This window comes from Amphiura filiformis, chromosome 7 (assembly GCF_039555335.1).
Source record: "Amphiura filiformis chromosome 7, Afil_fr2py, whole genome shotgun sequence".
Taxonomy (NCBI): domain Eukaryota; kingdom Metazoa; phylum Echinodermata; class Ophiuroidea; order Amphilepidida; family Amphiuridae; genus Amphiura; species Amphiura filiformis.
In genome coordinates, this window is record NC_092634.1 from 23,915,488 (window position 1) to 23,940,643 (window position 25,156).

Sequence of the window (25,156 nt, forward strand, 5' to 3'; positions counted from 1 at the left end):
GTTCTTCCTTCTTGCAAACATACATGAAATATGCCCATTGTCAAGACTTTATTGAGGGATTAGACAGTTTATAATGTAAGCTGTATAATCCCTGTCTTGATATTAAGCTTACTCCAAGTATGCTTACATGAAGGTAATTCACACTTTGCACAGATCCGCCATCTTGCTACCAAAAACGAGGTTCGCATGTTTATTTTGTTTCTTGCACTTTTCTTGCATCGCGTCAGAAGGCTTGTGCAACATGTGCGCGGTAATTGAAGCGTGTGTTCAACAGGGGTATGCGCACACAGCACGAACTGTGCAAGTAGAACCGCATTTTGAGATGACCGTGTGATTGGCGAATACTGATACGAGACTCACTTTGCGCTGTAGTTTTTTTTGTGAAGCGAATATCTTTACTTTTGAGCCCAACTAAATGAAAAATGTTTTGCTTACTAATTTTGTTAGGGATTTTGTCCATATTGAAACAATCAAGTACTCTGATTTCTTTTATATCCAGAACACTGTTTTGCAATTAATGGGTCATAATCCATCATTACACCTTGAACTCACATAGCCTCATTCTTAGAGAGCACAGGTCTTTGAGATGAATGTCATGATTATGATGCTTGCAAATCTTTAGCACCCAATATTTGGCACAGAAGGGTCACTAGATTTTGACTGGGTATATGAGGCTGCATGAGTTTGTGGTTACTTCAAATTTCCTTTAAAAACACTTGATTTTTATTATTATTATTATCTTAAATATTAATATATTTTGTAAATTTTAAAGCTATTTAACCAATATCTATAGCAATTTAATAATTATAGTCAATGCATGTGTCTTTCGCCCATTTAGTGTTTTTAAAGGCATGATTAATATTTAACATAATATCTCATTAATTTTTTTTGCATCATCATTTGACTATCACAGCTATTAAAGTTGTTCTTTAAAGAATGATCTATAGATATTTGATTTATCAAAATCTTATATAACTATTAGTTTGGATGTTTTGCATATTACACATCTTTTATATTTTTGAAGTCACAATAACACCGGTGCCCAAAACAAAAACCGAAACAAGTTCATATAAATATATAGCTTAATATTTATACCGATATGTTTGTTGACAACACCCCATTTACATTTCACACACACTCCATACCATTCAAAGCGCTTGCTTACATTTATAGTGCCAGCTACATTCACTGCATGAAAATCACGTTTTAATTTGGAGTGTTCATTGTTGCCTGCTACCTCACTGTTATCCCTTTATAATAAAATTTTCAGTATTTTGGAAATGCAAACATCTTTATTCTCCGAGATATGCTACTTTTCACAAAGATACTGTGAATTGTGAGTATGCTAGGGACGGAAACAAAACTGGTACCATACAGATCATCACTTCATTCAAACATCGGCAAATGTAACGGGCAACAAAGAATTATGTTTTATCAACATTTTGAGGGGTAGTGCATGAAGGTCATATCAGCAATAACTGCTCAATAGATAATTAATAATTTCTAGAATATTTCAGGATTATATTGTACACATCTAGAGACATTGCTGGTGTGCGCTTGATAGGTCAAAACCTTTTTGGGTGCAGTCATTCGGGGGAACAGGATTGTGTGCCCCCTCAGTCAGGCCCATGCTGGCGGGGTGCAAAAGTATACAAAAGTTTTACGCTTTTTTGGCCAAAAAGGTCAAAAACTTTTGAGGAAAAGTACACTTTTACAAAATTGCCCCCTCCCTTGGAAAAAAGGTCCACTTTTTCAAAATCAGCACCCCCCCAAAAAAAATCCTGCGTATGGGCCTGCCCTCAGTCATAAAATGACACCTAGCAGCTTATGCATATGGGACCTTCTTCCCAGCTTGATTTACTGGAGAGGGATGCTTGGTCAGATAGAAGCCATCATTTTGCAAGCGTTGACTTCACTTTTGGTAAACCTCTCATGTGATTATATGAATCATAATTTTTTTGCAGTGGAAAATATAAGAAAACAAAATAAACAGCATTTCGATCAATGCAAGAAATTTGTTAGATTTGGCACATGTAAGAAAAGTTGATGAAACTTTTTGATTTTATTCCATAGATTTGAGTTGTATTTCAAAAATGGAAAATGATAAAACTTACGCTTTGCGTAGCGTTATTGTAGCATATTCATGTTTCATTTAAATGAGACATTGTCATAGAATTAGCTTTATCAAGGCTATTATGCATCTTGGGAGTGAAAGCAGTGAAAATGTAATGTGTAAATTGAAGTGCAATAAATGCAAAGTCATCATTGTTCAGTATGCAGAATACGTTTTGGCAAAAACCATTGGGCTATTCTAGTTGAAATCTCTACACCCCCTATGTAAGACATGACCTTATTCTTCCACACAGGGAGTGTGAATTTCAAATGGGGTTACCTGAATGGGTGACTCCATTTGAAATTTACTCCCCCTGTGTGGGAGATTAAGGTCATGATCTTCCATAGGGGCGTATGGAATTCAACTGGAATAGCCCATTTTAAAGATGATTTTTATGCTCACAAGGAGGAAACATGCTACTGTACAAGTTGTAATTTTGCAAGGGTTTTGATTTTACGAATGGAGTTTCAACCTTGAAATTAACATCTCACAAAAATATGTAATAATGGAGGAAGAATAGAGCAGAATTGGGGAATTCCCAAATTCCTAAATGACTCAGTCTGCGAAAATTGTGAAAATAACTGTACATGAAAATTAGGACTTGTACAGTAATAGTTAAAGCTTGCTTATCGTTTTTATTTGCATGTTAGACACTCCACATAATTATATGCATGAATGTGTAATTTTGTAGTTTAGTTTATCGTAGTAACATAGTGAACATGTGATCTATTTGATGTTTTCATCCATATCTATATATGTAGAGGCTGATAAAGTGCCATGCAGCAGCCCCCCTGACAGCCCGCGACCCAAGGGGAGCTCCTCCTCTACATCTAATGGTGGTCAGTCTGTAGCATGTAGTAGTAACTCTTCTTCTCTGCCTGGTCATTTTTGGACACTGGTTGAATCCATGGGTCTGCGCAGTGAGTCTTAATGCATGCAAGTGTGAATTCATCCTAACAGTTACTGAAATTTTGAATGGTTTGATCATCTTTGTTATCATACACATGGGACTGGCTATTCCAGTTGAAATTCATACACCCCCTATGGAAGCCATGACCTTAATGTCCCACACACGGGGTGTGAATTTTAAATGCAGTCACCCATTTGGGTAACCCCATTTGAAATTCACACTCCCTGTATGGAAGAAGGTTGTGGTGTCTATAGAGGGTGTATGGATTTCAACTGGAACAGCCATACTGGAACATCTCTACATAAAAGAAAAAAATTACAATTTTGACAAGCTTGCCATTTACACTATTTTCAATATAGCTTTCTCTACATTTTGGAATAGCTGTGTTACATTTATTGTTGTAAAGACAATCCTTAGATGAACAAAATAAAATTAAGAAACTTTGTGGTATAAATTTATAAAAACAGGCTTTGGATATTACTTTGTGCCAATCTTCGGTTCTAAATTAAAACTAATAATTATACACCAAGGTGTAGAAATTATGCCTATTTATAGATGAAATGATGAAAAGGCTATAATTAACAAAATGAGTGTATTTAAAGAATATAGTCTGATTTATAGAGCATGGTATGATAACAAAAGGGATTGGACACAATTAATGCGGTGCATTTTCAACAGCTTACAAAATGAAGTTGCTTTAATTTCATCAGGCATCAAGTTTTTCTTCAAAACTAAAACTTTTTTTATTTGTGTTACTATTATTAGATATCACCATCGTCATTATCATTGTAATCTTTTGTGCCTAAAATGTGATGTCACAAAATTCTGTGATTGTATTACATGTCACTAAACATTGATAATGACATTTTTTTTGTGTGAAATAAAACATGAAGGCACCAAGTCTGCATGGTTGTTAGCAACTTAATTTTATAAGAATATGCAAGTTTTTTCCTTCATTTTTTTGCACTAATTTATATTGCTGTTACTATATAATAGTACATTATTTTGATATCATGTATATGCATGCATTGTGATATTTCTGTATTTCAGCACAGCATTGTAAAGTATCATATTATGTATACCAATATGTGGATTCTGCATTTCTCGAACTGAAGTCAGTTTGTACTCAAGGTAATATAATATGCATATTGCATAACAATAGATACAGCTTGAGAGTTTAAATCCATCTTCTTTGTTGCGATATGCATATTGTATTGAGCTCTTCCATTTGAAATGCATACTACCCCAGTGGAAGATTTTGGAAATATCTTCCACAGAGGGAGTATGAATTTTAAATGGAATAGCACATTAGGCAGCTCCATTTGAATTTCATACACCCTCTGAGAAAGATTCAACCTGAATCTTTCACAGAGGTATCATGAGTTTCAAAAGGAGCTGCCTAATGTGCTAATTCTATTTAAAATGCATACTCCCCCTGTGGAACATATTTCCAAAATCTTCTACAGGGGTAGTGTGCATTTCAAATGGGAAGAAATTTCAGTCAAATTGACTTCCGGAGGACACACACCCAGGATCCACATTTTACAGGAGCGTACCACATAATGCAAATAGAGACATCGTTTGTATTATTATCTAATAATCATCTTTGAGCTTTAACAATGAAATGATGAATGATAAAATAAGTCATCTCTAGCTGGAGCAAGTCTTTGACTTCCAAAATTATTTAACCTTTATCAGAAATTGACACTTTTTCTAATACGACATTTGCACTGTATAAATATGGAAGTGTGAGTTCTGATTTTGTAATTAATCATGCCAGGAATGATTATATCATGTAATTAACCAATCTGGGGCTCTGAATGAAATGCAGTAGTACCCAGTAGTATACATATATGAAACTGATTATAACACTGAAATACAGAAATCCATCATAATTTGGCTTCTGTTGATATCTAGCCAACAAATAAACTGTAATGCTTAGAGTAACAGCTGGCATGCACATGTCCTTTTAGCTCAGCTGGTCCCTGGATAATACACAAGCCAAATGTACTAAAAACATTGCAGTTATACATGTAACCATTCATTAATATGATCATAATAACCTTTAGCAACTTGATTTTATTATTATTATAATTATTGACCATTCCTATAGACCATTCCTATGATTGGCACCTTCCTGTCGTTGATGGGGGTGAAAATCGATATCACATATTATAAAACAATGAAAGCAAGGTCAAAAAGGGTATCACATGATATAACATAATTATGTGATACCCTTCTTGATCTTGATGTCGCTATCCTATAATCTGTGATATCAATTTGATATCTTGTCCCCCCCAACCAAAGGCTGAAAGGTACCAATTATAGGAACTGTCCTTTAGTTACTAATTTTACCATTATAATCATTTTAATATACATATTGTTTAACATATATTTTTGTTTTACCAATAGCACAATCTAACAGTTTAATTTCATGTCATATCCAATACTTTTTTGAAATGCTAGATTAAACAGGAGGCAGATTCAAATATTAAGTTTTGCCTTCAATAAACATTTGCTATTGTCAAAAGCTGTTGAGTGCTAGCAGTATACTTATATGTTTGTACAAGCAATTTTCAACAGCTAATTTGAATATATAAGAAGGCAGAATTTTAAGTTGTTTGAATCTGTCTTTGGTTAATTTTTATTATCATCATTGATTTCATCTGAATTTTTATGCAAGATTCAAATTCCAAATATGCCAGAAATTTTGATTTGTTTTGAAACTGGACAATGAGAAAGAAATGCTATACTCTGATGGGAAACTGAATGAACACAGCGTGACAAGCGCCCTCCATTAAATGAGCCTACAGGAAGGCACGGTAGATGCATGGAATTATGTGCTCATTTAACATGGTACATTGTGTACATTCAATTGCCTATCAGAGTTTAGGTAGATATGCATGCTTTTATTGGCAATTTGGTCTGATTTGCAATGTAAAACTTATTAACTTGATAACTTGATATTTTTGGAAAAAATGAGCAGGTGAGCAAAGACTTGTGGGTAATAATTTAAGCAAGATGAGAATTTCTGGAAGTGTGCTTTTCAGAATGAAAAAAAATTTATGTTGGCCTTGCCCCACCTGCCATCTTAAGTATTACTATAACAAAAATCTTTCTCACAAAGAAAATGCCTAATTTTCTACAAAATAAAGGCAATATAATTTTGTTTTACATGGTGGTTATCAAAAACAATTAACTTTCTGCACCATGGTACATAATGCAATGCCATGGTTCCTCTGGAAAGGGTGATGGGACATTTATAGCAGGAAATATGAAAGAGTAATTTTAAGACCTTATGGACCAGTGCAAGAAGCTGAATCTCGGTCTACTCCTCTAAATCTTTATCACATGTTGAATACGGAATAAATTGCAAATATGTAGGGAGTAGATGGGGATGGAGGCTATTGCTAGACCAGTCATCTCAATTTTGGGCCCAACATAGCCATGGCTATATTTTCCATTTGGAAAGAGTGTTGCCACGCTTCCAAAGAAGTTCTCATCATGCCATGAGGTTTATTTAATCTTGTATTATCATAGCTTTCAAAACGCTCAGAAATTCTTTCAGCTTGATGTGGACTTTATTTTTACATACACATGACTTCATTTTGATGATGCCAAATAATATTGCTTGCCAATCTAATGCTGCCATACTAACATCCCATTGATATTACCGTAAACCAATATATTAATTGATTTCCTCCTACTGCCTTACCATGTGTGTATTTAGATCGTAGCGAGGGGTCTTTCACAAGGTCTCGTAGCTCCAGCATGTCAAGTCTCGACAAGGAAACGAGGGAGGGCGTACAGAGCGTTACTTTTGCAGAATCGTACACAAGGAAAACAGGTAGGCATTATTGTTATTGTTATTATCGTATATGAGGTGTACTGTACACTAAGACGAAAGTTAGTTGTAGTGAACTGTCAAATGATACAGACATTGTGATGTGTAACATTGTTCTTGGATCTAACAACCTGGTAAGGGTGAGTGTTGAAAAGAGTAATGAGCTATTTTATTTAAAATCCACACTACCCCATTGGAAGATTTTGGAAATATCTTCCACGGGGGTAGTATGAATTTCAAACGGAACGACCTTATTAGGCAGTTCCGTTTCAATTTCATACACCCTCTGATTCAACATGAATCTTCCCCTGAGGGAGAGTGAGTTTCAAATGGAGCTGCTAATGTGTTAATTCCATTTAAAATTCACACTCCCTCTGTGGAAGATATTTCCAAAATCTTCCAGGGGGGGGGGGGTGGATTTTAAATTGAATAGCCCAGTGGTGCATAATTATTCTTGATTTGTAAGAACTGTAAGGGTATGGCAACTAACTGCCTGATTTCATTTGGATAAAGGAGTTTTAGCTACAAGCAACTCATTTGGTTTAATTACGTCACATTATTATATTATCAAATGTGAAGTAATAGATGGGTTTTATCAAGGGCTGTGAAAATACAGAGAAGCGGTTTTTGGCTATTCCAGTTTAACTCCGTACACCCTGTGGAAAACTTGACCTTAATCTTCCACACAGGGAGTGTGAATTTCAAATGGGGTTACTTGAATAGGTCATTCCATTTGAAATCTACACTCCCTGTTTGGGAAATTAAGGTCATGTCTTCCATAGGGGGTGGATGGATTTCAACAGATATAGCCCATTTGCATTCTTTTGCAACTGATCAGTTCTCACATTTTCCTTGAAATTTTAGTGAATGCAAAAGAACTTCTTTTTTGCAGTTGGGCATTAGCAGGTATGCATGATTAGTTGGTTTGATAATGTACATAGATAATGAATTTTAGGTAAATTCTAGGTTCTGATGGTTAGGTTTCCATTTTAAGTAGATATTCCAGGTACTGGTTGCAAGCGTCATTAGACAGTTAAGTGGCGGCAACAGATGCATTATTTGTTTGCAATAAGCATGCATTGTAGCTAAATTCTTAAGATAACTGTTGCAGCAAATTGTTGTTGCTGTAGAACCTTTTGTAGGAATTTTAGATGGCATGATTGAGGATGGATGTATGCCTATAATAATCCAGGTTGTAATTATCGGTTGTGTTAATTGATTGATTGTGATTGATCAGTCGATTGATTAATTGATTGATTCTGTTTGCAGAGAAACATTTCTTTGTTTTAGAACTATGTATAGACAGTATTAGACACTGAAGATACAATGGTCAAAGTGAATGATGTATGCTTGTTAATAAAGTTTCCAACTATCGATTGGTTTCTTGGCTAATTGATTGATTGAATGTATGATTGAATGAATGTATGATTGATTGATTGAGTAAAAGAAATTAAAACACGACACCTTTACTTCACCCAGCACCTGCTTTGACTCCTACTCACGTGTCTGGTAAGTGGCAGCACATCTCAAATCAGTTCACTTTCTCTCTCAATTCAGTTAATTTTATTTATTTCATTTTGAAATCACAAGATTTCTTGTTTGTTTATTTGCTTATGTTTTTGTTTTGAGGCAGATGTTGTTGAAAATATAGGTTATCAGAAGAGCATACTAAAACATAATTTGCACTGATATCTTTGGCATGGTTCATCTATTTTCAAATTTCCAAAAATAATGGGCTGTTCTATTTAGAATCCACACTACCCCTGTGGAAGATTTTAGACATATCTTCCACAGGGATAGTATGAATTTCAAATGGAATGAACACATTAGGCACCTCCATTTGAAACTCGCCCTCCCTCTGTGGAAGATTCAGGTTGAATCTTTCTTAGAGGGTGTATGAAATGGAGCTGCCTAATGCATTCATTCCATTTGAAATTCATACTCCACGTGTGGAAGATATTTTCACAATCATCCACAGGGGCAGTGTGGATATTAAATGAAATAGCCAGATGCCTGTCTCACATGTTCTGTCATGGTTTGACAGATCTGTGGCTTTTTAGTGCATTGTAACTATGAGCAGTCGGCTAATTCACACAGACTTCGCTGATGAGAGTTGCACGCTCACATGTTTGTTTATTTTTCTAAACATTTATGATTTATTAACTATGTTGCTTAAATAAATTTTGGTTTGTTTCATCTAGTAGTATATGGAGTCTACAGAAAAAACTGCAGTAATGATAGTAAATTTTTGTATCTTTTGACCTAATTTCCTTTCTTTTTTTAAATTTTAAGTGACAAATATTTTTAGGAACTAGTACTAGTACATGTTTGCCCAAAATGTGATTGTTAAATACACAATCAAATGTAGAAATGCAAGATAGTTGCCAGCATTAGTACTTGCTTGTGCATATGTCAGAATTAAAAGACTTTTGTCTTAATTTCTGTTTTTCCATCTCAAGTGACAATATCTTTAGGAACTAGTACTACATGTTTGCCCAAAATGTGATTGTTAAATACACAATGAAATGTGGAATGCAAGATAGTTGCCAGCATAGTACTTGCTTGTGCATTTGTCAGAATTAAAAGATTTTTGTCTTAATTTCTGTTTTTCCATCTCAAGTGACAATATCGTTAGGAACTAGTACATGTTTGCCCAAAATGTGATTGTTAAATACACAATAAAATGTGGAATGCAAGATAGTTGCAGTTGCCAGCATAGTACTTGCTTGTGCATATGTCAGATTTAAAGACGACTAAGTAAAGAACTCTAATTTTAGTGTTATGTTGACATGGATTTGGTTTGATATATTTTCATTAGCCGTTAGTACTGCAGTCGCTGCAGTTGCATTGCCAGTAGCAATGCCTGTGGTCCGCAAAGAATGCTCAATTGAAACCGCAGGTAAGAGGAGTGGGTAATGTTGGTGTAGTTTAAAAAATCCCTAAAATTAGGTTGACTTCAATCTGGCAACATACCTTGTAATTGCTCTATTTGTGTCAATGGTGGGGATGTAAGTGAGATAGTGAAATAATATTATTTGAAGGGTTCAATATTATGGTAAGCTTATAATGGCAAGCAATACACTGTGTGCAAAAAGAAGTTACCCACTGATTTGAGTGGAAAGGGTTTAAAGTAATTGAAAAGATTAAAATTTATCTGAATGTGTGAAGAATTAAGCTGTAGTTTAGTACCTCATTTTCTTTGCACATCAAATTTAGATTCTTTAATACTGTAATCACTGAATCAAGTGTGCATACTCACTGATTCTTATTAAAAAATATAAATTATATAATGGGATGTTTTAATTTTCGAAATATTGTACTCATTTTCATTTAATTTGTTGGTTTCCCTTATTTGAGATATTTTGTAATAAATTTGATTTTCATCAGCAAATCATTTGATTTTCACAATAAAGCTAACATATACAAAACCTGTTGCCAGATTGGGACTAAATCTAATTTAAGTGGATTTTTACTGAAGCTGACTAGGCATGCAAATCTGGAACGTGACGATATATCTCTACTGCCAGTTTTAGTGTTGTGTACGTATTCATAGCAACCGTGATCGTCATGGTTACTGGGATCTAACTTTGTCGTAGAACAAATTTCTCTGCTCTCTTAAGTGAGCTGTATTCTGATGCTCCTTCTCTTTATTGAGTCTCTTGTTGTGTAAGTATTTACTATGCATGTGTTACCATGGTTACATGTTAACAGGGATGATTGGCAAGCTGACAAGAAGTTTATCGGCCGATTCGATCAAGTCAAGTATGATGGTTATGTAATGATTGCTTTTCTATGATATTTCGCATTATGCATATATTAACACCTTGCAGATAATATTATTAATCTAACATACCATGCGGATACTTATTGCAGATATTCATCTTCACCAGGGTTGCCAAACCTACAGTTTTGGTAGCCCAATTGAGTGACTTTTGAACATGTTCCCTGCGACTTTTAAATTTCCTATCCCATAAAAACCAATGGTTGATAAAAAATTGGGCGACATTTCGACATGCTACTTCGGGTTGTTTCATGTCCCATAGAAATCAATGGTTAAGAAAAAAAAAGGGTGACTTTGGTTGGTTTAACCCGCAATTTGGGCTGAAATTTTGGCGATCCTGATACCCTGATCTAAGTTCATATGAAATTGACCTTTTCTGTAAATCCCATAATTCCTTGCGGTTATACCAGAGATGTTGTTATTTGCATGGCATCACACCGACTTGCAATGTGCAGTAACGATGTTCGCTAAACTATGAGCGCATCGGCGTGATCTCAAATGACATTATCTCCTGGGTCTAAATTCAAGGAATGATGGGATTTACCAAAAAGTTCGATTAATAGTGCTCAATATTGAAGAACAAAGGATTGCGATTGAACACAATGAAGTGAGGCTCTTGTGGGGATTATAATTTATAGGTACCCTCTTTGCCAAATCACATAACTGTAGGAATTTGTTCATGGAACATTTATATGCCATTTGACCTTTTGCCTAGTTCCAAATCTTTGTCTTCATGCATATAATAAAAAAAATAGTCATATGTTTGAAAAAACTTATACAAAATATCTGAATAATGCCCACATTCCACAAGTGCTTATTTTTCTTGTGTTCAATTACATCACTCATTTCTGACTGGATCAGTCAGAATATGTAGATTTTACAATATGAAGAAAGAAAACATGGTGGGAAACTTGTGTGCTGTTTCTCCTACTGGTGTACTAAATATCATAGGTGGCGGAAGCTGGGGGTGGGGCATGTTCCCCCCTAAATATTTCCATAGGGGTTGTCCCCCCACTAAAAATCCCAATTGAATTAAAAATAAAGCAGTAATTACCCCATGCATCTTTCTTTTTAACCTGTAAAAATTCTGTGCTTTGGGCCAAAATTGGAAATTGTTGCGCACTTTACATGCAATGGCAAATTGTAATGAAATATGCTCGTCTCCCTAAATTTTAATGCTTCCGCCACTACTGCTAAATATTGAGAGATTTTTGTTGCTAATAATCATGGGATATTTTGAACCACTTGTTAATTAATTTGATTTTGTTTGAATAGATACTAACATGGTACATGATCATATCACACCGTGCTTCAAGGGGCCTTAACACCGAAAATTATGCCTGTTCCTCAATATATTTGACAGAAATACAATGATTCAAATGTAATGTATTGAAAGCATTACAAAATGCAAATTCTTTTTTAAAAAAGTAACAAATTGGTTCATAACCTGCACATGGAAAGGTATGAGACATGTTTGTTAAATAAAATGTAGTTGGTAGTTAAAAAAATTGAACAAAATTTCTATTTGATTTAAAAAATGATATGTGGTAAATATGAATTTGAATTGTTTCTTTCTGCATACGTTTCATACTACTTGCATACATGATTAATGACATAAACTGCACTCATTATTGAGATTAATAACACCAGCATGGACTTCAGTTAACCTTTCAAAATATTTTTTAATTTTAAGTACAATTAACACTGCACATAACTTTTTTCTTTATTTCCAATTTGTTTGTGATCAGTGTTGGAGAAATGAATCATGCACATTTGAGTTTGTTCGAGTGGAAAATGAACATTCCACACAGTACAAAATACTTGGGTGTGCTTTGAACTGATGATATTCCAAAAAGATAATGAATATTTTTTTATGTGTTTACACTACTCATTTCTCTCACAGTGGTCACTGCCTGTATTCTCAAAGCACTAGTTTATTCTAATTCACCACAAACCTATTGCTCACATCACAGTATGACAAATTATGCTTGATCACTGATCAACCAATGAGAGGCCATTATTTTTTTATGATCTGATTGTATCAACCAATCAGGATGCCACATACTTCTAAATTATGCTTGGTCAGCCAATGAGAGGCCAATATTTCATGGTCTGATTTAATCAACCAATCAGGATGCCACATACTTCTACTATTTATAAGCTATTTATCCTCTTTCTCTCTTGCAATAATTGTTTTGGCAACAATTGCACTCAATTGAGCTTAACCTTTGAGAATACGGACACATTTTCAACATACAACAGCATGAATGAAATGCTTAATTCACAGCATGAATTTTTTTATACATTTCAATAACTCACACTGCTTGTTTATTTAATCAATTATTTTATATTATTGGAATTTCAAACATACTAACATTAATCAGGGTTTTGTTGGATAGACCCAAGGAAGGGGGTCATCAATTGAAACATTATTTTGGAATGAGAAAAGAATGATTTGGGGATTTAAAATATCGTCAAAGACATTTGCATTTCTGTGCAAATGAAAAAGAAATAAATAACATGAAGCTCAACAGAACTGACTGCAAAAACAATAGGGGATCAAAGTCCTTGGATATATGTAATGCAAAATATAGCTGTGTATTTCTTGATGCACTCAGATCAAATAACCCGATTTCTTAATTTAGCTTTTTCATACTTAAAATGTTCTTTTGGAGGTTTGTTTTTTGAAAATCACTGTTACTACATATCTAACATGTTCTGGAGACATAGGCCCCCTATATTGCAAGAATTGTTTTACCCTCTTTTCAATCAATTACAGGCAGTCTTTGAGCTAGCATGCCCAGCCAATGAAGACTGCTTTAAGACTTAAAAATACCTGTGGTTTTCCAGGTGGGCCGAGAGTAAAGTGAGATTGGGATTTTATGGGATTTTTTGTTCGGGGGTTGGGAGGGGGGAGCACAAGTTTGTGGGGTAGGGGGACCAAATACTACAAAGCATTTCATAATTGTGACATCTACATGGCATTTATCATACATGAATATGCATGGGCATATAATATCACATCCAAACTTGCACAATGGCAGTGGCATAGCGTGAGCCATCCTATTGGGGGCCACCGGGTCGGATTGGGGGCACATGTCGCACAAGCCATTTTTCGGCAATTTTCCTATGGGATTTTCTAAATTTTCAAATTGATTGGGGGCACATGCCCCTATGATGCTATGCCACTACACAATGGCCAGTGAACACATCCTGCACACACATCAAGTGCATGTTCACCTGCATTCCCCCTCTGCTGTCAAATATAACATTGTACACCATATTGCACAAAATACACACATAGACATATGAAATATATTTATCATAACATCGAAAGTGGGAAAGTATAGGATTGGTCGCATTCTCATAAAAATGATATATTATGTTACCCTCCCCCATATACTATGGTATTCTTTGTCATAACGATGTTGTCATGCTGGGATACTCAATGTCATCATTATCAATCAGGGGTGTACATGGGAAGCACAGATTAAGTGTATGGATAAGCTGGTTCATGGGAAGTAAAATTGTAGTTCGATGTGAGTGTATTGTTCACCCATGGGCACACAGCAAAATGAGGATACAGTGCATGTCTTGTTTTGGGAGGGTGTAATGGACATGTTGATAGTTCAGTGCAACAAAGACACATCTCCATTAACTCCTTTTGGTTGTGTATAAATGGAACATATAAATCATAACATTGCCCAGGGGGATATAATGGAGATAGGTCTTTGTTGCACTTAGCCTTTGGTGTCTTGGTTGGATATGACAATCCCACATAATGTGTGACAGTAACTTCAATGTGTGTCCACATTGGGATAGTACATTGCAGGTTCACATGTCATGTCCTCATTTTGCGAGAGTTACATGTAGGGGTGTTTTTGTGTGTAAATCATGTGCTTTTTACCTCACTTTTACATCAATTTGAGGTAAAGAATTGAAGATTCATTATGCAGTGTGGTGGTGGGCTAAATCATGTTGGGACATTTAACAAACAAAGTATGATGACATGACATGACATGCACCCCAATCATATATAATCAATATCAACAGAGAGAAGTGTAACCAGAAGATGTTGTTACTAAATACCACAGTTCTTGCCTTATATATCAGTGGCCAATGTCATATCATAATAAAATATAGACCTGGTAAATAAAACTTATGAGACTTAATGTTTGAAAGAGTAAGGTACAGTCTCTCCTTAAATAATGTTAGGGAAAGGGTCCAAAACCTGATCTAACCTAACCTAACCTTGCCTATCCTAACCTAACCTTGCCTAACCTAATGCATTCTAACCAAGCATAACCCTATCCAACCTAACCAAGGGTATCAGGTACACTAAGCTATTCAAGGCTAGGCTACGTCTGGTTACAACAAGCTAATACATCAAATTGCTTTCTGTAATCGTGCCTAGGCTAAGTTTATAGGCTCAAGTCAGAGGCTATTAGCTTAAGTTAGGCAAAGTTTGGCTAAGCCTTGTCTCCATTATGTAATTACAGGTTCTTCAAAACTGTCGTAGGCTGTTCTATAGATTTGCAGATATATGGATGTAGATGTTGGTATACTAAATGTAACAGATATTTCAAAAAAGTATGGTCAAAATGTGTTGATCTCTTTTTTATTTAAAAAAAAAACTTTTGCCCCTTACTGAGATAATACTTACTGTGATAATGCTACATGTACATGTATTAGCTATCGCTTCCTATATGATATAAGAGCTTTTAAGATATATGTTCTAATGAGAAGATTCTTTGTTATATGTTTCTTTTTTGGTCCATGTTTCTGCTAAGAAGGAGTAAATGTATGTCTACAATAGAAACAATAGTCATGTCGCACAGAGAATTTGGTCCAATTATCTTTCATGTTGTATGTAGCATATATCGCAATAGTTATTGCAAAATGTTCCTGAGAAATCAACACATTAGCCTAAATGCCTTTTTATGCTTACTAGATGGAGGAGAATAAATATGATGGAAATATGCGTAAAAATACAAGCATATTTATGGACGTATGGGATCATTAAACCTAGTGTACTTAAATTGTTGTGTTATTTTGTGTTGTGTTAGGGGTTAAATAACATATAACATTACTCATTTAATATTGCTGCATATTGTGCTACATATCATTGCCAGAAAATGGGAAATAACAAAGTTTTTGTTGAATGGGAGCTTAAAACAACAATGTGTGTTTATTATGTTCAGATGAATTTGGCCAGTGACTGGATCTGGAGTAACTTGACTTGATTTGGAAGAATGTTTTGATTTAAATCCCTCAAGGTTTTTTAATGATAGTTTATGAAACTTCATCTAAATCCAGTTACTGTTCTGTTGCACTGAAACATACAGTGATGTATAGTGCGCTACACACAGGCACAACGCCTACATGTTGATCCACAAGCCTCAGCACACTTTACAAGTGTGTTGAGGAGCAAGTGGAGTGTCCAACAGGTCATAGCCCTCTAACAATCAAAATGTAGCCTGGTGTTTCTATATTAGATTATTTTTTTAAAAAACCACTTAAGTTCTGAAATATTTGTCGTCCTTCACATCAGCCTATTCCATTTGAAAATGGAATGACATATCTAAAAATTGACAACACAAACAATGCTAAAGCAGCATTTGCTTATCACATTTTTGAGCAGTACAAAGAATTAAGAAACTAGCACCAATCAGGCTACATTACAAACATATGCAATAAAATAATGATGATAATTTTTCCTTTGCCACCATCAGAATCTGTAACATCACCATGCATTTGGATAGGAACCACGTTAGGATCTGTGTTGGTAATAGTTCTTAACATGCCACCACCGAGTGAGCAGAGAATGACACAACCAGTTATTGTCACACCCAGCGGTGAGTAGATTTTGTATGGGGTATTGACATGTGGCTAATCCCTAAATTTGGAAATGAATTATGTACAGGCAAACAGGCATGATATTGGAAAATATCAGGAGAAAAGGCTGAAAATAAAAAATGTGACATGATCAAGAGGGATGAGTCACATGTCGACCCTGGTCGAAAATGAGTTTAACATTTGTTTCTAAAGAAGACATTCAGAGCTTTTAGAAACTGAAAACCCTGTGTTGATACAACTTTTCTTTGCGAATTTACGTCACTTTATCAATTGCTAAAAACAATAGAAAACATAAGAATTTTAACGCTTTCTTTGCCAATATCTCAAAATCAATGTTAGCGACATCCGACTCATTTCCCTTGATCATGTCACAAATGAATTTAATAACAAAGAGCCTGAATTATGAAAATGCATGTGCCTTGTTGAATAGTATCCCTTAAGATCTCTTCCAACCTACAAACTTCTGGGGTTTTTTTTAAAGCAATTTTTTTAAATATTTGTATTTCAATGGAACATGTTAAAACCTGCGTCAGCCTAGTTACTCTTGACTATTGATAATTGATTGGTGGGTTTTTTTGGTATCACCCAATTACATTTTTCTGTATTATGATTTGCTAGTGTAAGCAAGCCACATTTTCATGCATTACAACTGAGACACACACAGACATACACAGCTGTATTAAAATGTTAACATTCCTGATTGCATGTTTTGTGTACTGTAAATAAGGTCCGTATGCACAAAAGAGTTTAGACTGGGTCTAAAGTTAGACCTGGTCTAAGTGGAATTTAATCTCAGGAGAAAGGGTATTTTCCTTTACATTTGCTTATTTTGTATTATTTTTGAACTTTGCATTAAAATCTTTAGAATTTGCTAGCTACTTTTGGAAGGAAATAATAGTAAAAGGACCATTCCTAATGGAACTAAATTCCACTTAGACCAGGTCTAACTTTAGACCCGGTCTAACTCTTTTGTGCATACGGACCTTATTTCCAATTTGATTTCAATGTTTGTATTTGATTGTTACAGGTACTGTACTGAGATTAAAGGGTAGTATCCTATCCATGGGGTTCCTGGATTGCAATGGTTCCCTCATCCAGCCAACATTTGATGCCTGGAAAGATATGAACAGAGATACAAGGGATACAAAGGATAAAAGTAAGATATGATTGGTTGAATCAAGCAATCAATCAAAGTAAGATATGATTGATTGAATCAAGCAATTGATCAAAGTAAGGTATGATTGATTTAATCAAGCAATCGATCAAAGTAAGATATTATTGATTGAATCAAGCAATCAATCAAAGTAATATACGATTGATTGAATCAAGCAATCAATCAAAGTAAGATATGATTGATTGAATCAATCAATCAAAGTAAGATACAATTGATTGATTTAGTCAATCAAAGTAAGATTCGTATGTTTGAATAAATCAATCACACTAAGATATGATTGATTGATTGATTGAATCAAGCAAGCAATCAATCAAAGTAAGATACAATTGATTGAATCAATCAAGCATGCATGACCACAACCCTGCCTGCTGATTACCCATGATTCACTATTGTCAAGTCTAGAAATTCAGGAATCAGCAAATCACTTGATTTTTATAAACAGATAATACAATTCAAAGTTGATTTTTGATCAGAATATTTAGAATTTCTTTAGTGATGAGAACACTGTTAAGGCTCAGTGGCAGAAACATGTTTATTCTTTGTCCCAAACAGGTCACGTAAATCTACAAATGCAAAAAGCACTTGCTATAGGTGCAACGCTCAATCGTGCTTGCAACTAAATATCAATTCAATGTCATGAGTCTCTCTTCAATCAATCAATCAATCAATCAATCGTTATTTTTCATCAATCTCATACAAACATTATAGCATTATTATATACAATTATTGTGAATTAACAAGATTTGATGAAGGTAGGTACATCACAAAGCCGAGTCTTTGATCGGAACAAAGTGTAATAGCTGCTATATGTATGATTGCTGTGATATGCATGAGTCAATGCACAGGCAATGATACATGCAGCAGCTAATGGATATAGGTCCTTGTGCCGCTAAGCCATTATCTTGGTATGCAAGTTAGACAAGTTTCCACTTGTCTTTTGAGACATGTTTTTGTTTACAAATAACTAAGATTTACCATCTTGGGCTTGTTTAATAACTAAGAATCTTGAGCTTGATTTTAAATAAGATCTATTAAATTGTGAGTAACAGTAAAATATACGGAGCTGGCACCTCAAAGTTCCTACTCTGATTTATAACTGCTGTGAATGGGAATCAGTGCAGATTTAGATACCTGTTACACTGATAACATGCAGCATGAGTGTGCCTATCTATCCTTACAACTTACACACAGTACATTGCATACAGTACAAGTTATCAATCACATGCTAGACACAATAATGTTTCAGTGATCAGTAGTTTAAAATTGTATACTTTTTGAGTAAGAAATGAACTTGGTGGTTCTTCAGTTCTGGTTACTCTGAAATACATATTGGTTTGTGTTCAGCAAAAAGGATTACATTCAACAGAACTTAGTCCAATGAAGTAGGACTTTTATAGGTGAACTTATAAGAGCTGTTGATTCGCAGATATCTGGAATATATTTGCTTCTAAGGGCTGAACATGGCAGAGTGAATGAGGCCTTTGATCACTAAAACTAATATTTTAACAAATAAAATCACAATTTTATGTGCAATTAATCATAACAAGGAGAATAACAACAATAGTTTGGGATTCATTTGTAACTAACTTGCATCGTCCCAGCTCTACAACGCTCATCAAAAAGGGTTGGACACTTTAAATAGGATAATGTAAATGAGCCCCACCCCATTTCCTGATCAATGTTGAATCCTACAATGTTACTTATGTGCACCCAACATTGATTGGTGGGGGTAGGGGAGGGTTTAGTTGGTGCCAAAGAAAGCAGCATTTTGGCCATAATATAGCTCAACTTGACCATATGTGTCCCAACAACTTTGACAAGCTTGGAAGGGTCGGAAAGCATTGATGCACTAGTATCACTATTAACACAATGCATTTCACATAATCTTGTTAAGCATTATGCAAATCATGCTCATCACTAGCAAAACAATTGTATGTACATCACAACCTTACCTCCCTACTGACAAAGTCATCATGCTATTGAACCACTTGACCCCTGCCAGCCAACCAGGTCATGACCTTTGACCTCACTTGATCACATAAGTAGTAATTGTACCTTAGTACATCATTAATATTAACTAAAATCCATGCAGTTGACAGTATACAGTGGTGGTACTAATATGTGACCTAAAAACAAGAACTTTATACAGACCGTCTTTTGTATTTTGTTATGTGCAAAAAGATTGTATTCGCTGATCGCACGGTCATCTAAAAACGAGGTTCTACCCACAAAGTGTGTGCATACGCCTGTGAAAGGCATGCTTTTATTACTGCCTACGTGTTGCAAAGGCCTTCTGGCTCGTTGGTAGAAAAGCCCGAAAAACAAAAATGCACATTTTGGGCATGCATTTGCAAGGAGAACTTCGTTTTGGTAGCAAGATGGCGTATCTGTGCGAATACCCATAAACTGGAAGTATACAGCTTATTGCAGCATAGAAAATGGTCAAGAATATTAATTTGTAAAATAATTAAAATTGACATCGCACCATTCATGCATCACTTACAGAACAATTATTAATGAATCTGAAGAATCCCGACTAATTTAAACCCCAATGAAGTCATCCATTCGTACATTAACCTTTCTAATTCATGCTTGAATTCAAGTACCATATTGTTTGTAATAAACGCTCCCCCTCTAATAAATGCCCCCCTCCAATTCTTCTGTGAAAAATTGACAAAAATGCAAACATTTCGATGCCATATCGTGTAGGTAAGCTTAAAACTTGCATCAGCCATGTCAGTCACGATCGCTATATTGAATGGACAAAACATATTATGACTCAACTCCCATCCATTTCATTGCCTAATTATGGTAGAATTTCACTAATTCCATGCACTTACAGGAGTAATTTTGTTGTATTTCCCACAAAAATATCATTTTCCGTGGGCGCCGCCATCATGTATAGTCGTGAATCCCTCCTTTTAATAGGAGCACCATCGGGAAATTGAACCCGATTTTTAAGCTTTTTTCACTGACAATTCACTTCCAATAAACGCCCCCATTTTGGAAAAATGCAACGCCCCCGGGGCGTTTATTACAAACAATACGGTACCTTGTGTTTCTCTGTTACAAATTCTCAGAAACTAGAGGTACTATATTAGTATTTTTTTTAAACCCTAAATATTTTGCATTATTGGGTGTAAAATACACACCATTTTATAAAGCAAGTTGAAAATATGAGGTTAGATGTAATAAAACTATTACCCTATGGTACCACCATTGGTTATAGTAATGGGAAATTCCAGTTGAAATCCATATACCTAGGCTTAGAGAGAAAATGCAATCTCCCTTTTCTTGCTGTGAATCTCGCTTTTAAGTGCTTTTCTCGCTTTTAAAAGATTCATTTCTATCGCAAAAATCTATTTCTGTGGCGCGCGGTGGCAGAATTCGACAACCATTGTAACTAAAAAAGCTTAAGTTTGACCTGATTTTCAAGCCTGAATTTGCAAAAACGATCCATTTTCTGGCACATCCATGCAACATAACAAGTGATATTCTTTATTTACATTTTAAGCTGATTTAAGAGGAAATATTTGTGTATTTTTAGTCACTCGTCTGCATTTGTTCTGCTCAAGCAATGCAATGGTGAAATAGAGGGCAGTATTTGATTTGATTTGATTTGATTTTTGATTTTTCGCTTTTTCTCGCATTTTACAGTTGCCATCTCGCATTTTTTGTCTAAAATTTGTGTTTTTTCTCTATGCGAACATATACACCCATGGAAGACTTAATCTTTCACGCAGGGAGTATGTATTTCAAATTGAGTTACCTGCATGGATGACTCCATTTGAAAGTAAACTCTTCTTGTGCTAGCGATTAAGGTGATGTCTTCCATAGGGGTGTATGGACTTTAACCGGAATAGTCCAATATAGATCATTTCATCATACCAGTTTGGTGCCCCTGGCTGTTTATAGCCCCTAACCTATATGTAAACAGGGCTGTATCTTATATTCTTGATATTAACAGTCAAGAAAAGCACTGGTCTTATAATAGTACGCAAAATTGAGATATCATCAACACATAGCGCTCCTGGAGCACCAGATCTAATCCTAACCTTAAATCCAGGAGCATTAACCTTAACCATAACCCTAGTGCTCCAGGAAGGCTATGTGTTGACATTTTTGATGACAATTTTGCGTAATATAATAAATAAATAATACTGGACAACATTTGGAGTGCTCTTACCTGTCAGACAACAGTCAGATAATTTTGAAATGTTGTTACCTACCCGACAGCAAAGTTGAGGGCAGTTGTTAAGATACAGCCCTGCATGAACACACAGCACCCACCAGTCCTACCATTATAAGTCAACTGCATCTATCCCAGGGCTTGAGTTATAAAAATTCATGATAGCTACTGATCTCTCTCTCCTGGCGAGGTATGGAAGATTTCTGGAAGACCTATTTGGAAATCATTACCAATTATGCATAATAAGATCTATGAATTGCACTCCTAAGGAGTTGCATTTAGGAGAGTTACAAATAACTCGCCATAAAACTCAAGCCCTGTTACCCCAGCAATTTAACCCCCTGAGGACTACCTGCCGATCTAACATTGCCTCTGATTGGTCAATTACATGAAATCTTCACTTTAATCACCAATCAGAATGGAGCTTTGCAAATAATTCACCCCAATTTTTTTGTGTGGTGAAATTATTTTAACAATGTTGCTGATTGGTCCAATTGATAATGAAAACTTCTTTTTGGCCAATCGGCAGGTAGTTCTCATAGGGTTAACCAACCATGCAGCAAGCTACACTCACTCACCTTGTCCCTGCTAACCCATTTTACCCCATTGTTGTTCCGTTTTGTTTGGTGACGTGTGTCTTCCTGCCTGCCTGCCTGTCTGCCAATGGTGTTTACAGAATCAACAGCTCTGCAACGTAGTCGAATGTCTCCTTCCTCTTCCACAGAGATTGCTGATCGACAGTTTGTCGTCATCTGTTCGGAAAAGGAAGCCAAGGTAAGTTGATTATACGGAGATGGAAAAAGTTTGCATTGGACAAAATTGGGGTGTGCGTGCATTAAGGACCGTCAAAATGGCATAGTGCCCCATAAGTCGCTGAAAGGTGGCTGGTGCATTTGTGAATCCAAATTGCATGAAGCATTATTTCATAATTAATTTATGGATGAATGTAAAATTGGGAGGAAAATTGATTTATCGATTTTTATCGATATTGAGTAGCCAATATATCCATTTTTTAAAACCCTGACATCAACGGTCCCTATAAAAGCGTGCATGTATCTTTTTTCTCACATAACTGAGGCCTTTTATATGAATTTAAGCTCATAAAAACACACAGACATGAAACACTATTGGATTTTGACGGTTACAAGAGCTATTCCAGAGGAATGCACCCCTTGAGAAAGAATTTAACCCATTCGAGGTATAATGCAAGGCTGTCAACTTTTGGGAATTGCTTGGAGTGAGATATTGTTGAACAGGGATGTACCGACACCGAAATATTTTGGCCGAGTAAAATTGGTATTCCTGACCCCTTTTTCACCAGGGTGCTCAAGAATCTTTAAAAAGTGGGTGGAGGTATAGGGACCAAAAAAATTGTCCAACAATATTTTGACAATGCGTGAGATTTTACTACCTTGGCGTGAGTAAGTGCCAGTTGATCGTCAGATTTGTGTATGAAAGTCCACGGATTCAATAGTGGAGTAACACAGTTTTAAAGTGCTTAGTTGCTAGTGTAAAATCCATGGGTCCAAAGTTGTGGGGGAATATGAATTTGGGTGTGAGTAGGTGTTCACTGCCAAACGAGGCCATATAACACACCTCCAACCATGGACACCCACCTAAACATGGACTGTCCATGGTCTTGATAGGGCCAGGATGATGAAAATGATGCAAAAATGCTATTTAGAGCATGTCCTCTCTTGGCGATATAGGGTGTGTACCACCTTGGATAGTACCATCTCATAGTGTGTATATCCCCGGTATGTCGATTCACTGCAGGAATGTGTGTCCTCAGTTGGATAGTAGTGTTTTTTTACATCCTCACTTGGTTCAAGGTTCTTGGTTACTAGATCAAAAATGGCATAAACCGTTCGGTAGTGATGTACGTATGAAGTTTGCAGTATCTAATCCTGCATGTAAAGTTAATCGTGCAGAGCGTATACACACTTGTATAAGGACGGTTTGTTGGAACGCTTGTGGCGCAACATCGAGGGACATGGACCATAGCGAAGTTCATATCTTCAATTGTTCAAAATGAATAAAGATTGCGTTTTTTTATATGCATTGGATGTCCCCAATATTCTGGGTTTCTCTACTACCTGAAGTCGGTTTAACTGAAATTCCCTTCCACAAGGTAATAATTTCAGCTCGGAATTAATCCAACTCCTTTGTTATGCAATACGCATACAGCTTGGGAGGTTAATCCATATTGTATTGTGGGAAGGAATTTTGGTGAAAGTGACTTCTGGTACTCAGAAACCCAGGATCCACATATTATAAACAGGGAGGGTGATTTTATGTGTGTCGGTGCCTCCTTTCAGCTATGGGAGAAAATTGGGGTATTCGGGTCCTTGCCGACGGTGCACGGAGACGAACGAAAACCGAATACCCCCAATTTTTGCTCCATGGCTGTATCAAGATAGCGGTTGAGTCCCGGTTCTCCTTCTCTAATTCTGTGGTGCACATACACATAATGGTGTGCAAATCATTTGAATATGCAATCCTACAAATGCCTCTATATTTATATTTTGTTTTGTTATGCCTCCACTATGCCTCCACCGGAGGTATTATGTTTCCTGGTTGTCCGTCCGTCCGTCCATCTGTCCGTCCGTCCGTCCGTCCGAGCTTGCGGGTGCAATTTCTCGTAACTGGTAACATGTACAGTGATGCAATTTGGTGGAGGGATGGTAGATGGAGGTCTACAAATGCCAGTAGGTTTGGTTAGTGGGTCAAGGTCACCCAAGGTCATCTAGGGGTCATCTGAGGTCAAATTAGCAAAAACCGCCGTATGGGCATGAACCTTGGTGTACAGTGATACAATTTGGTGGAGGGATGGTCGTTGGCGGTCTTCAAATTCCAGTAGGTTTGGTTAGTGGGTCAAGGTCACCCAAGGTCATCTAGGGGTCATCTGAGGTCAAATTAGCAAAAACCGTCGTATGGGCATGAACCTTGGTGGGTACTGTAAACATTTAGAACCAATTTTTTTAAGGTCATTTTGGGGTCATCTGGGGTCACACAGAGGTCATCTGAGGTCAAATAACTTAAAACTGTTGTATGGGTATGAAACTTAGTGGGTACAGTCAACATTTAGAGTCAAATTCTTGGACGGTCATTTTGGGGTCATCCAGGGTCACCCAGGGGTCATCTGAGGTCAAATAACTTAAAACTGTTGTATGGGCATGAAACTTGGTGGGTACAGTCAACATTTAGAGTCAAATTCTTGGACGGTCATTTTGGGGTCATCCGGGGTCACCCAGGGGTCATCTGAGGTCAAATAACTTAAAACTGTCGT

The 25,156-nt window shown here is 36.0% G+C and overlaps 1 protein-coding gene across 1 annotated transcript in view; it reads left to right on the forward strand.

The window, feature by feature from the left end:
• Positions 1-25,156, forward strand: part of LOC140156918 (syntaxin-binding protein 5-like) — a 104,379-nt gene that overhangs the window by 61,413 nt on the left and 17,810 nt on the right. Inside the window, 5 exon segments of the mRNA XM_072179960.1 lie at positions 6,754-6,870; positions 9,686-9,766; positions 16,381-16,503; positions 17,532-17,660; positions 22,544-22,641. Coding sequence (XP_072036061.1) covers positions 6,754-6,870; positions 9,686-9,766; positions 16,381-16,503; positions 17,532-17,660; positions 22,544-22,641 — 548 coding nt within the window.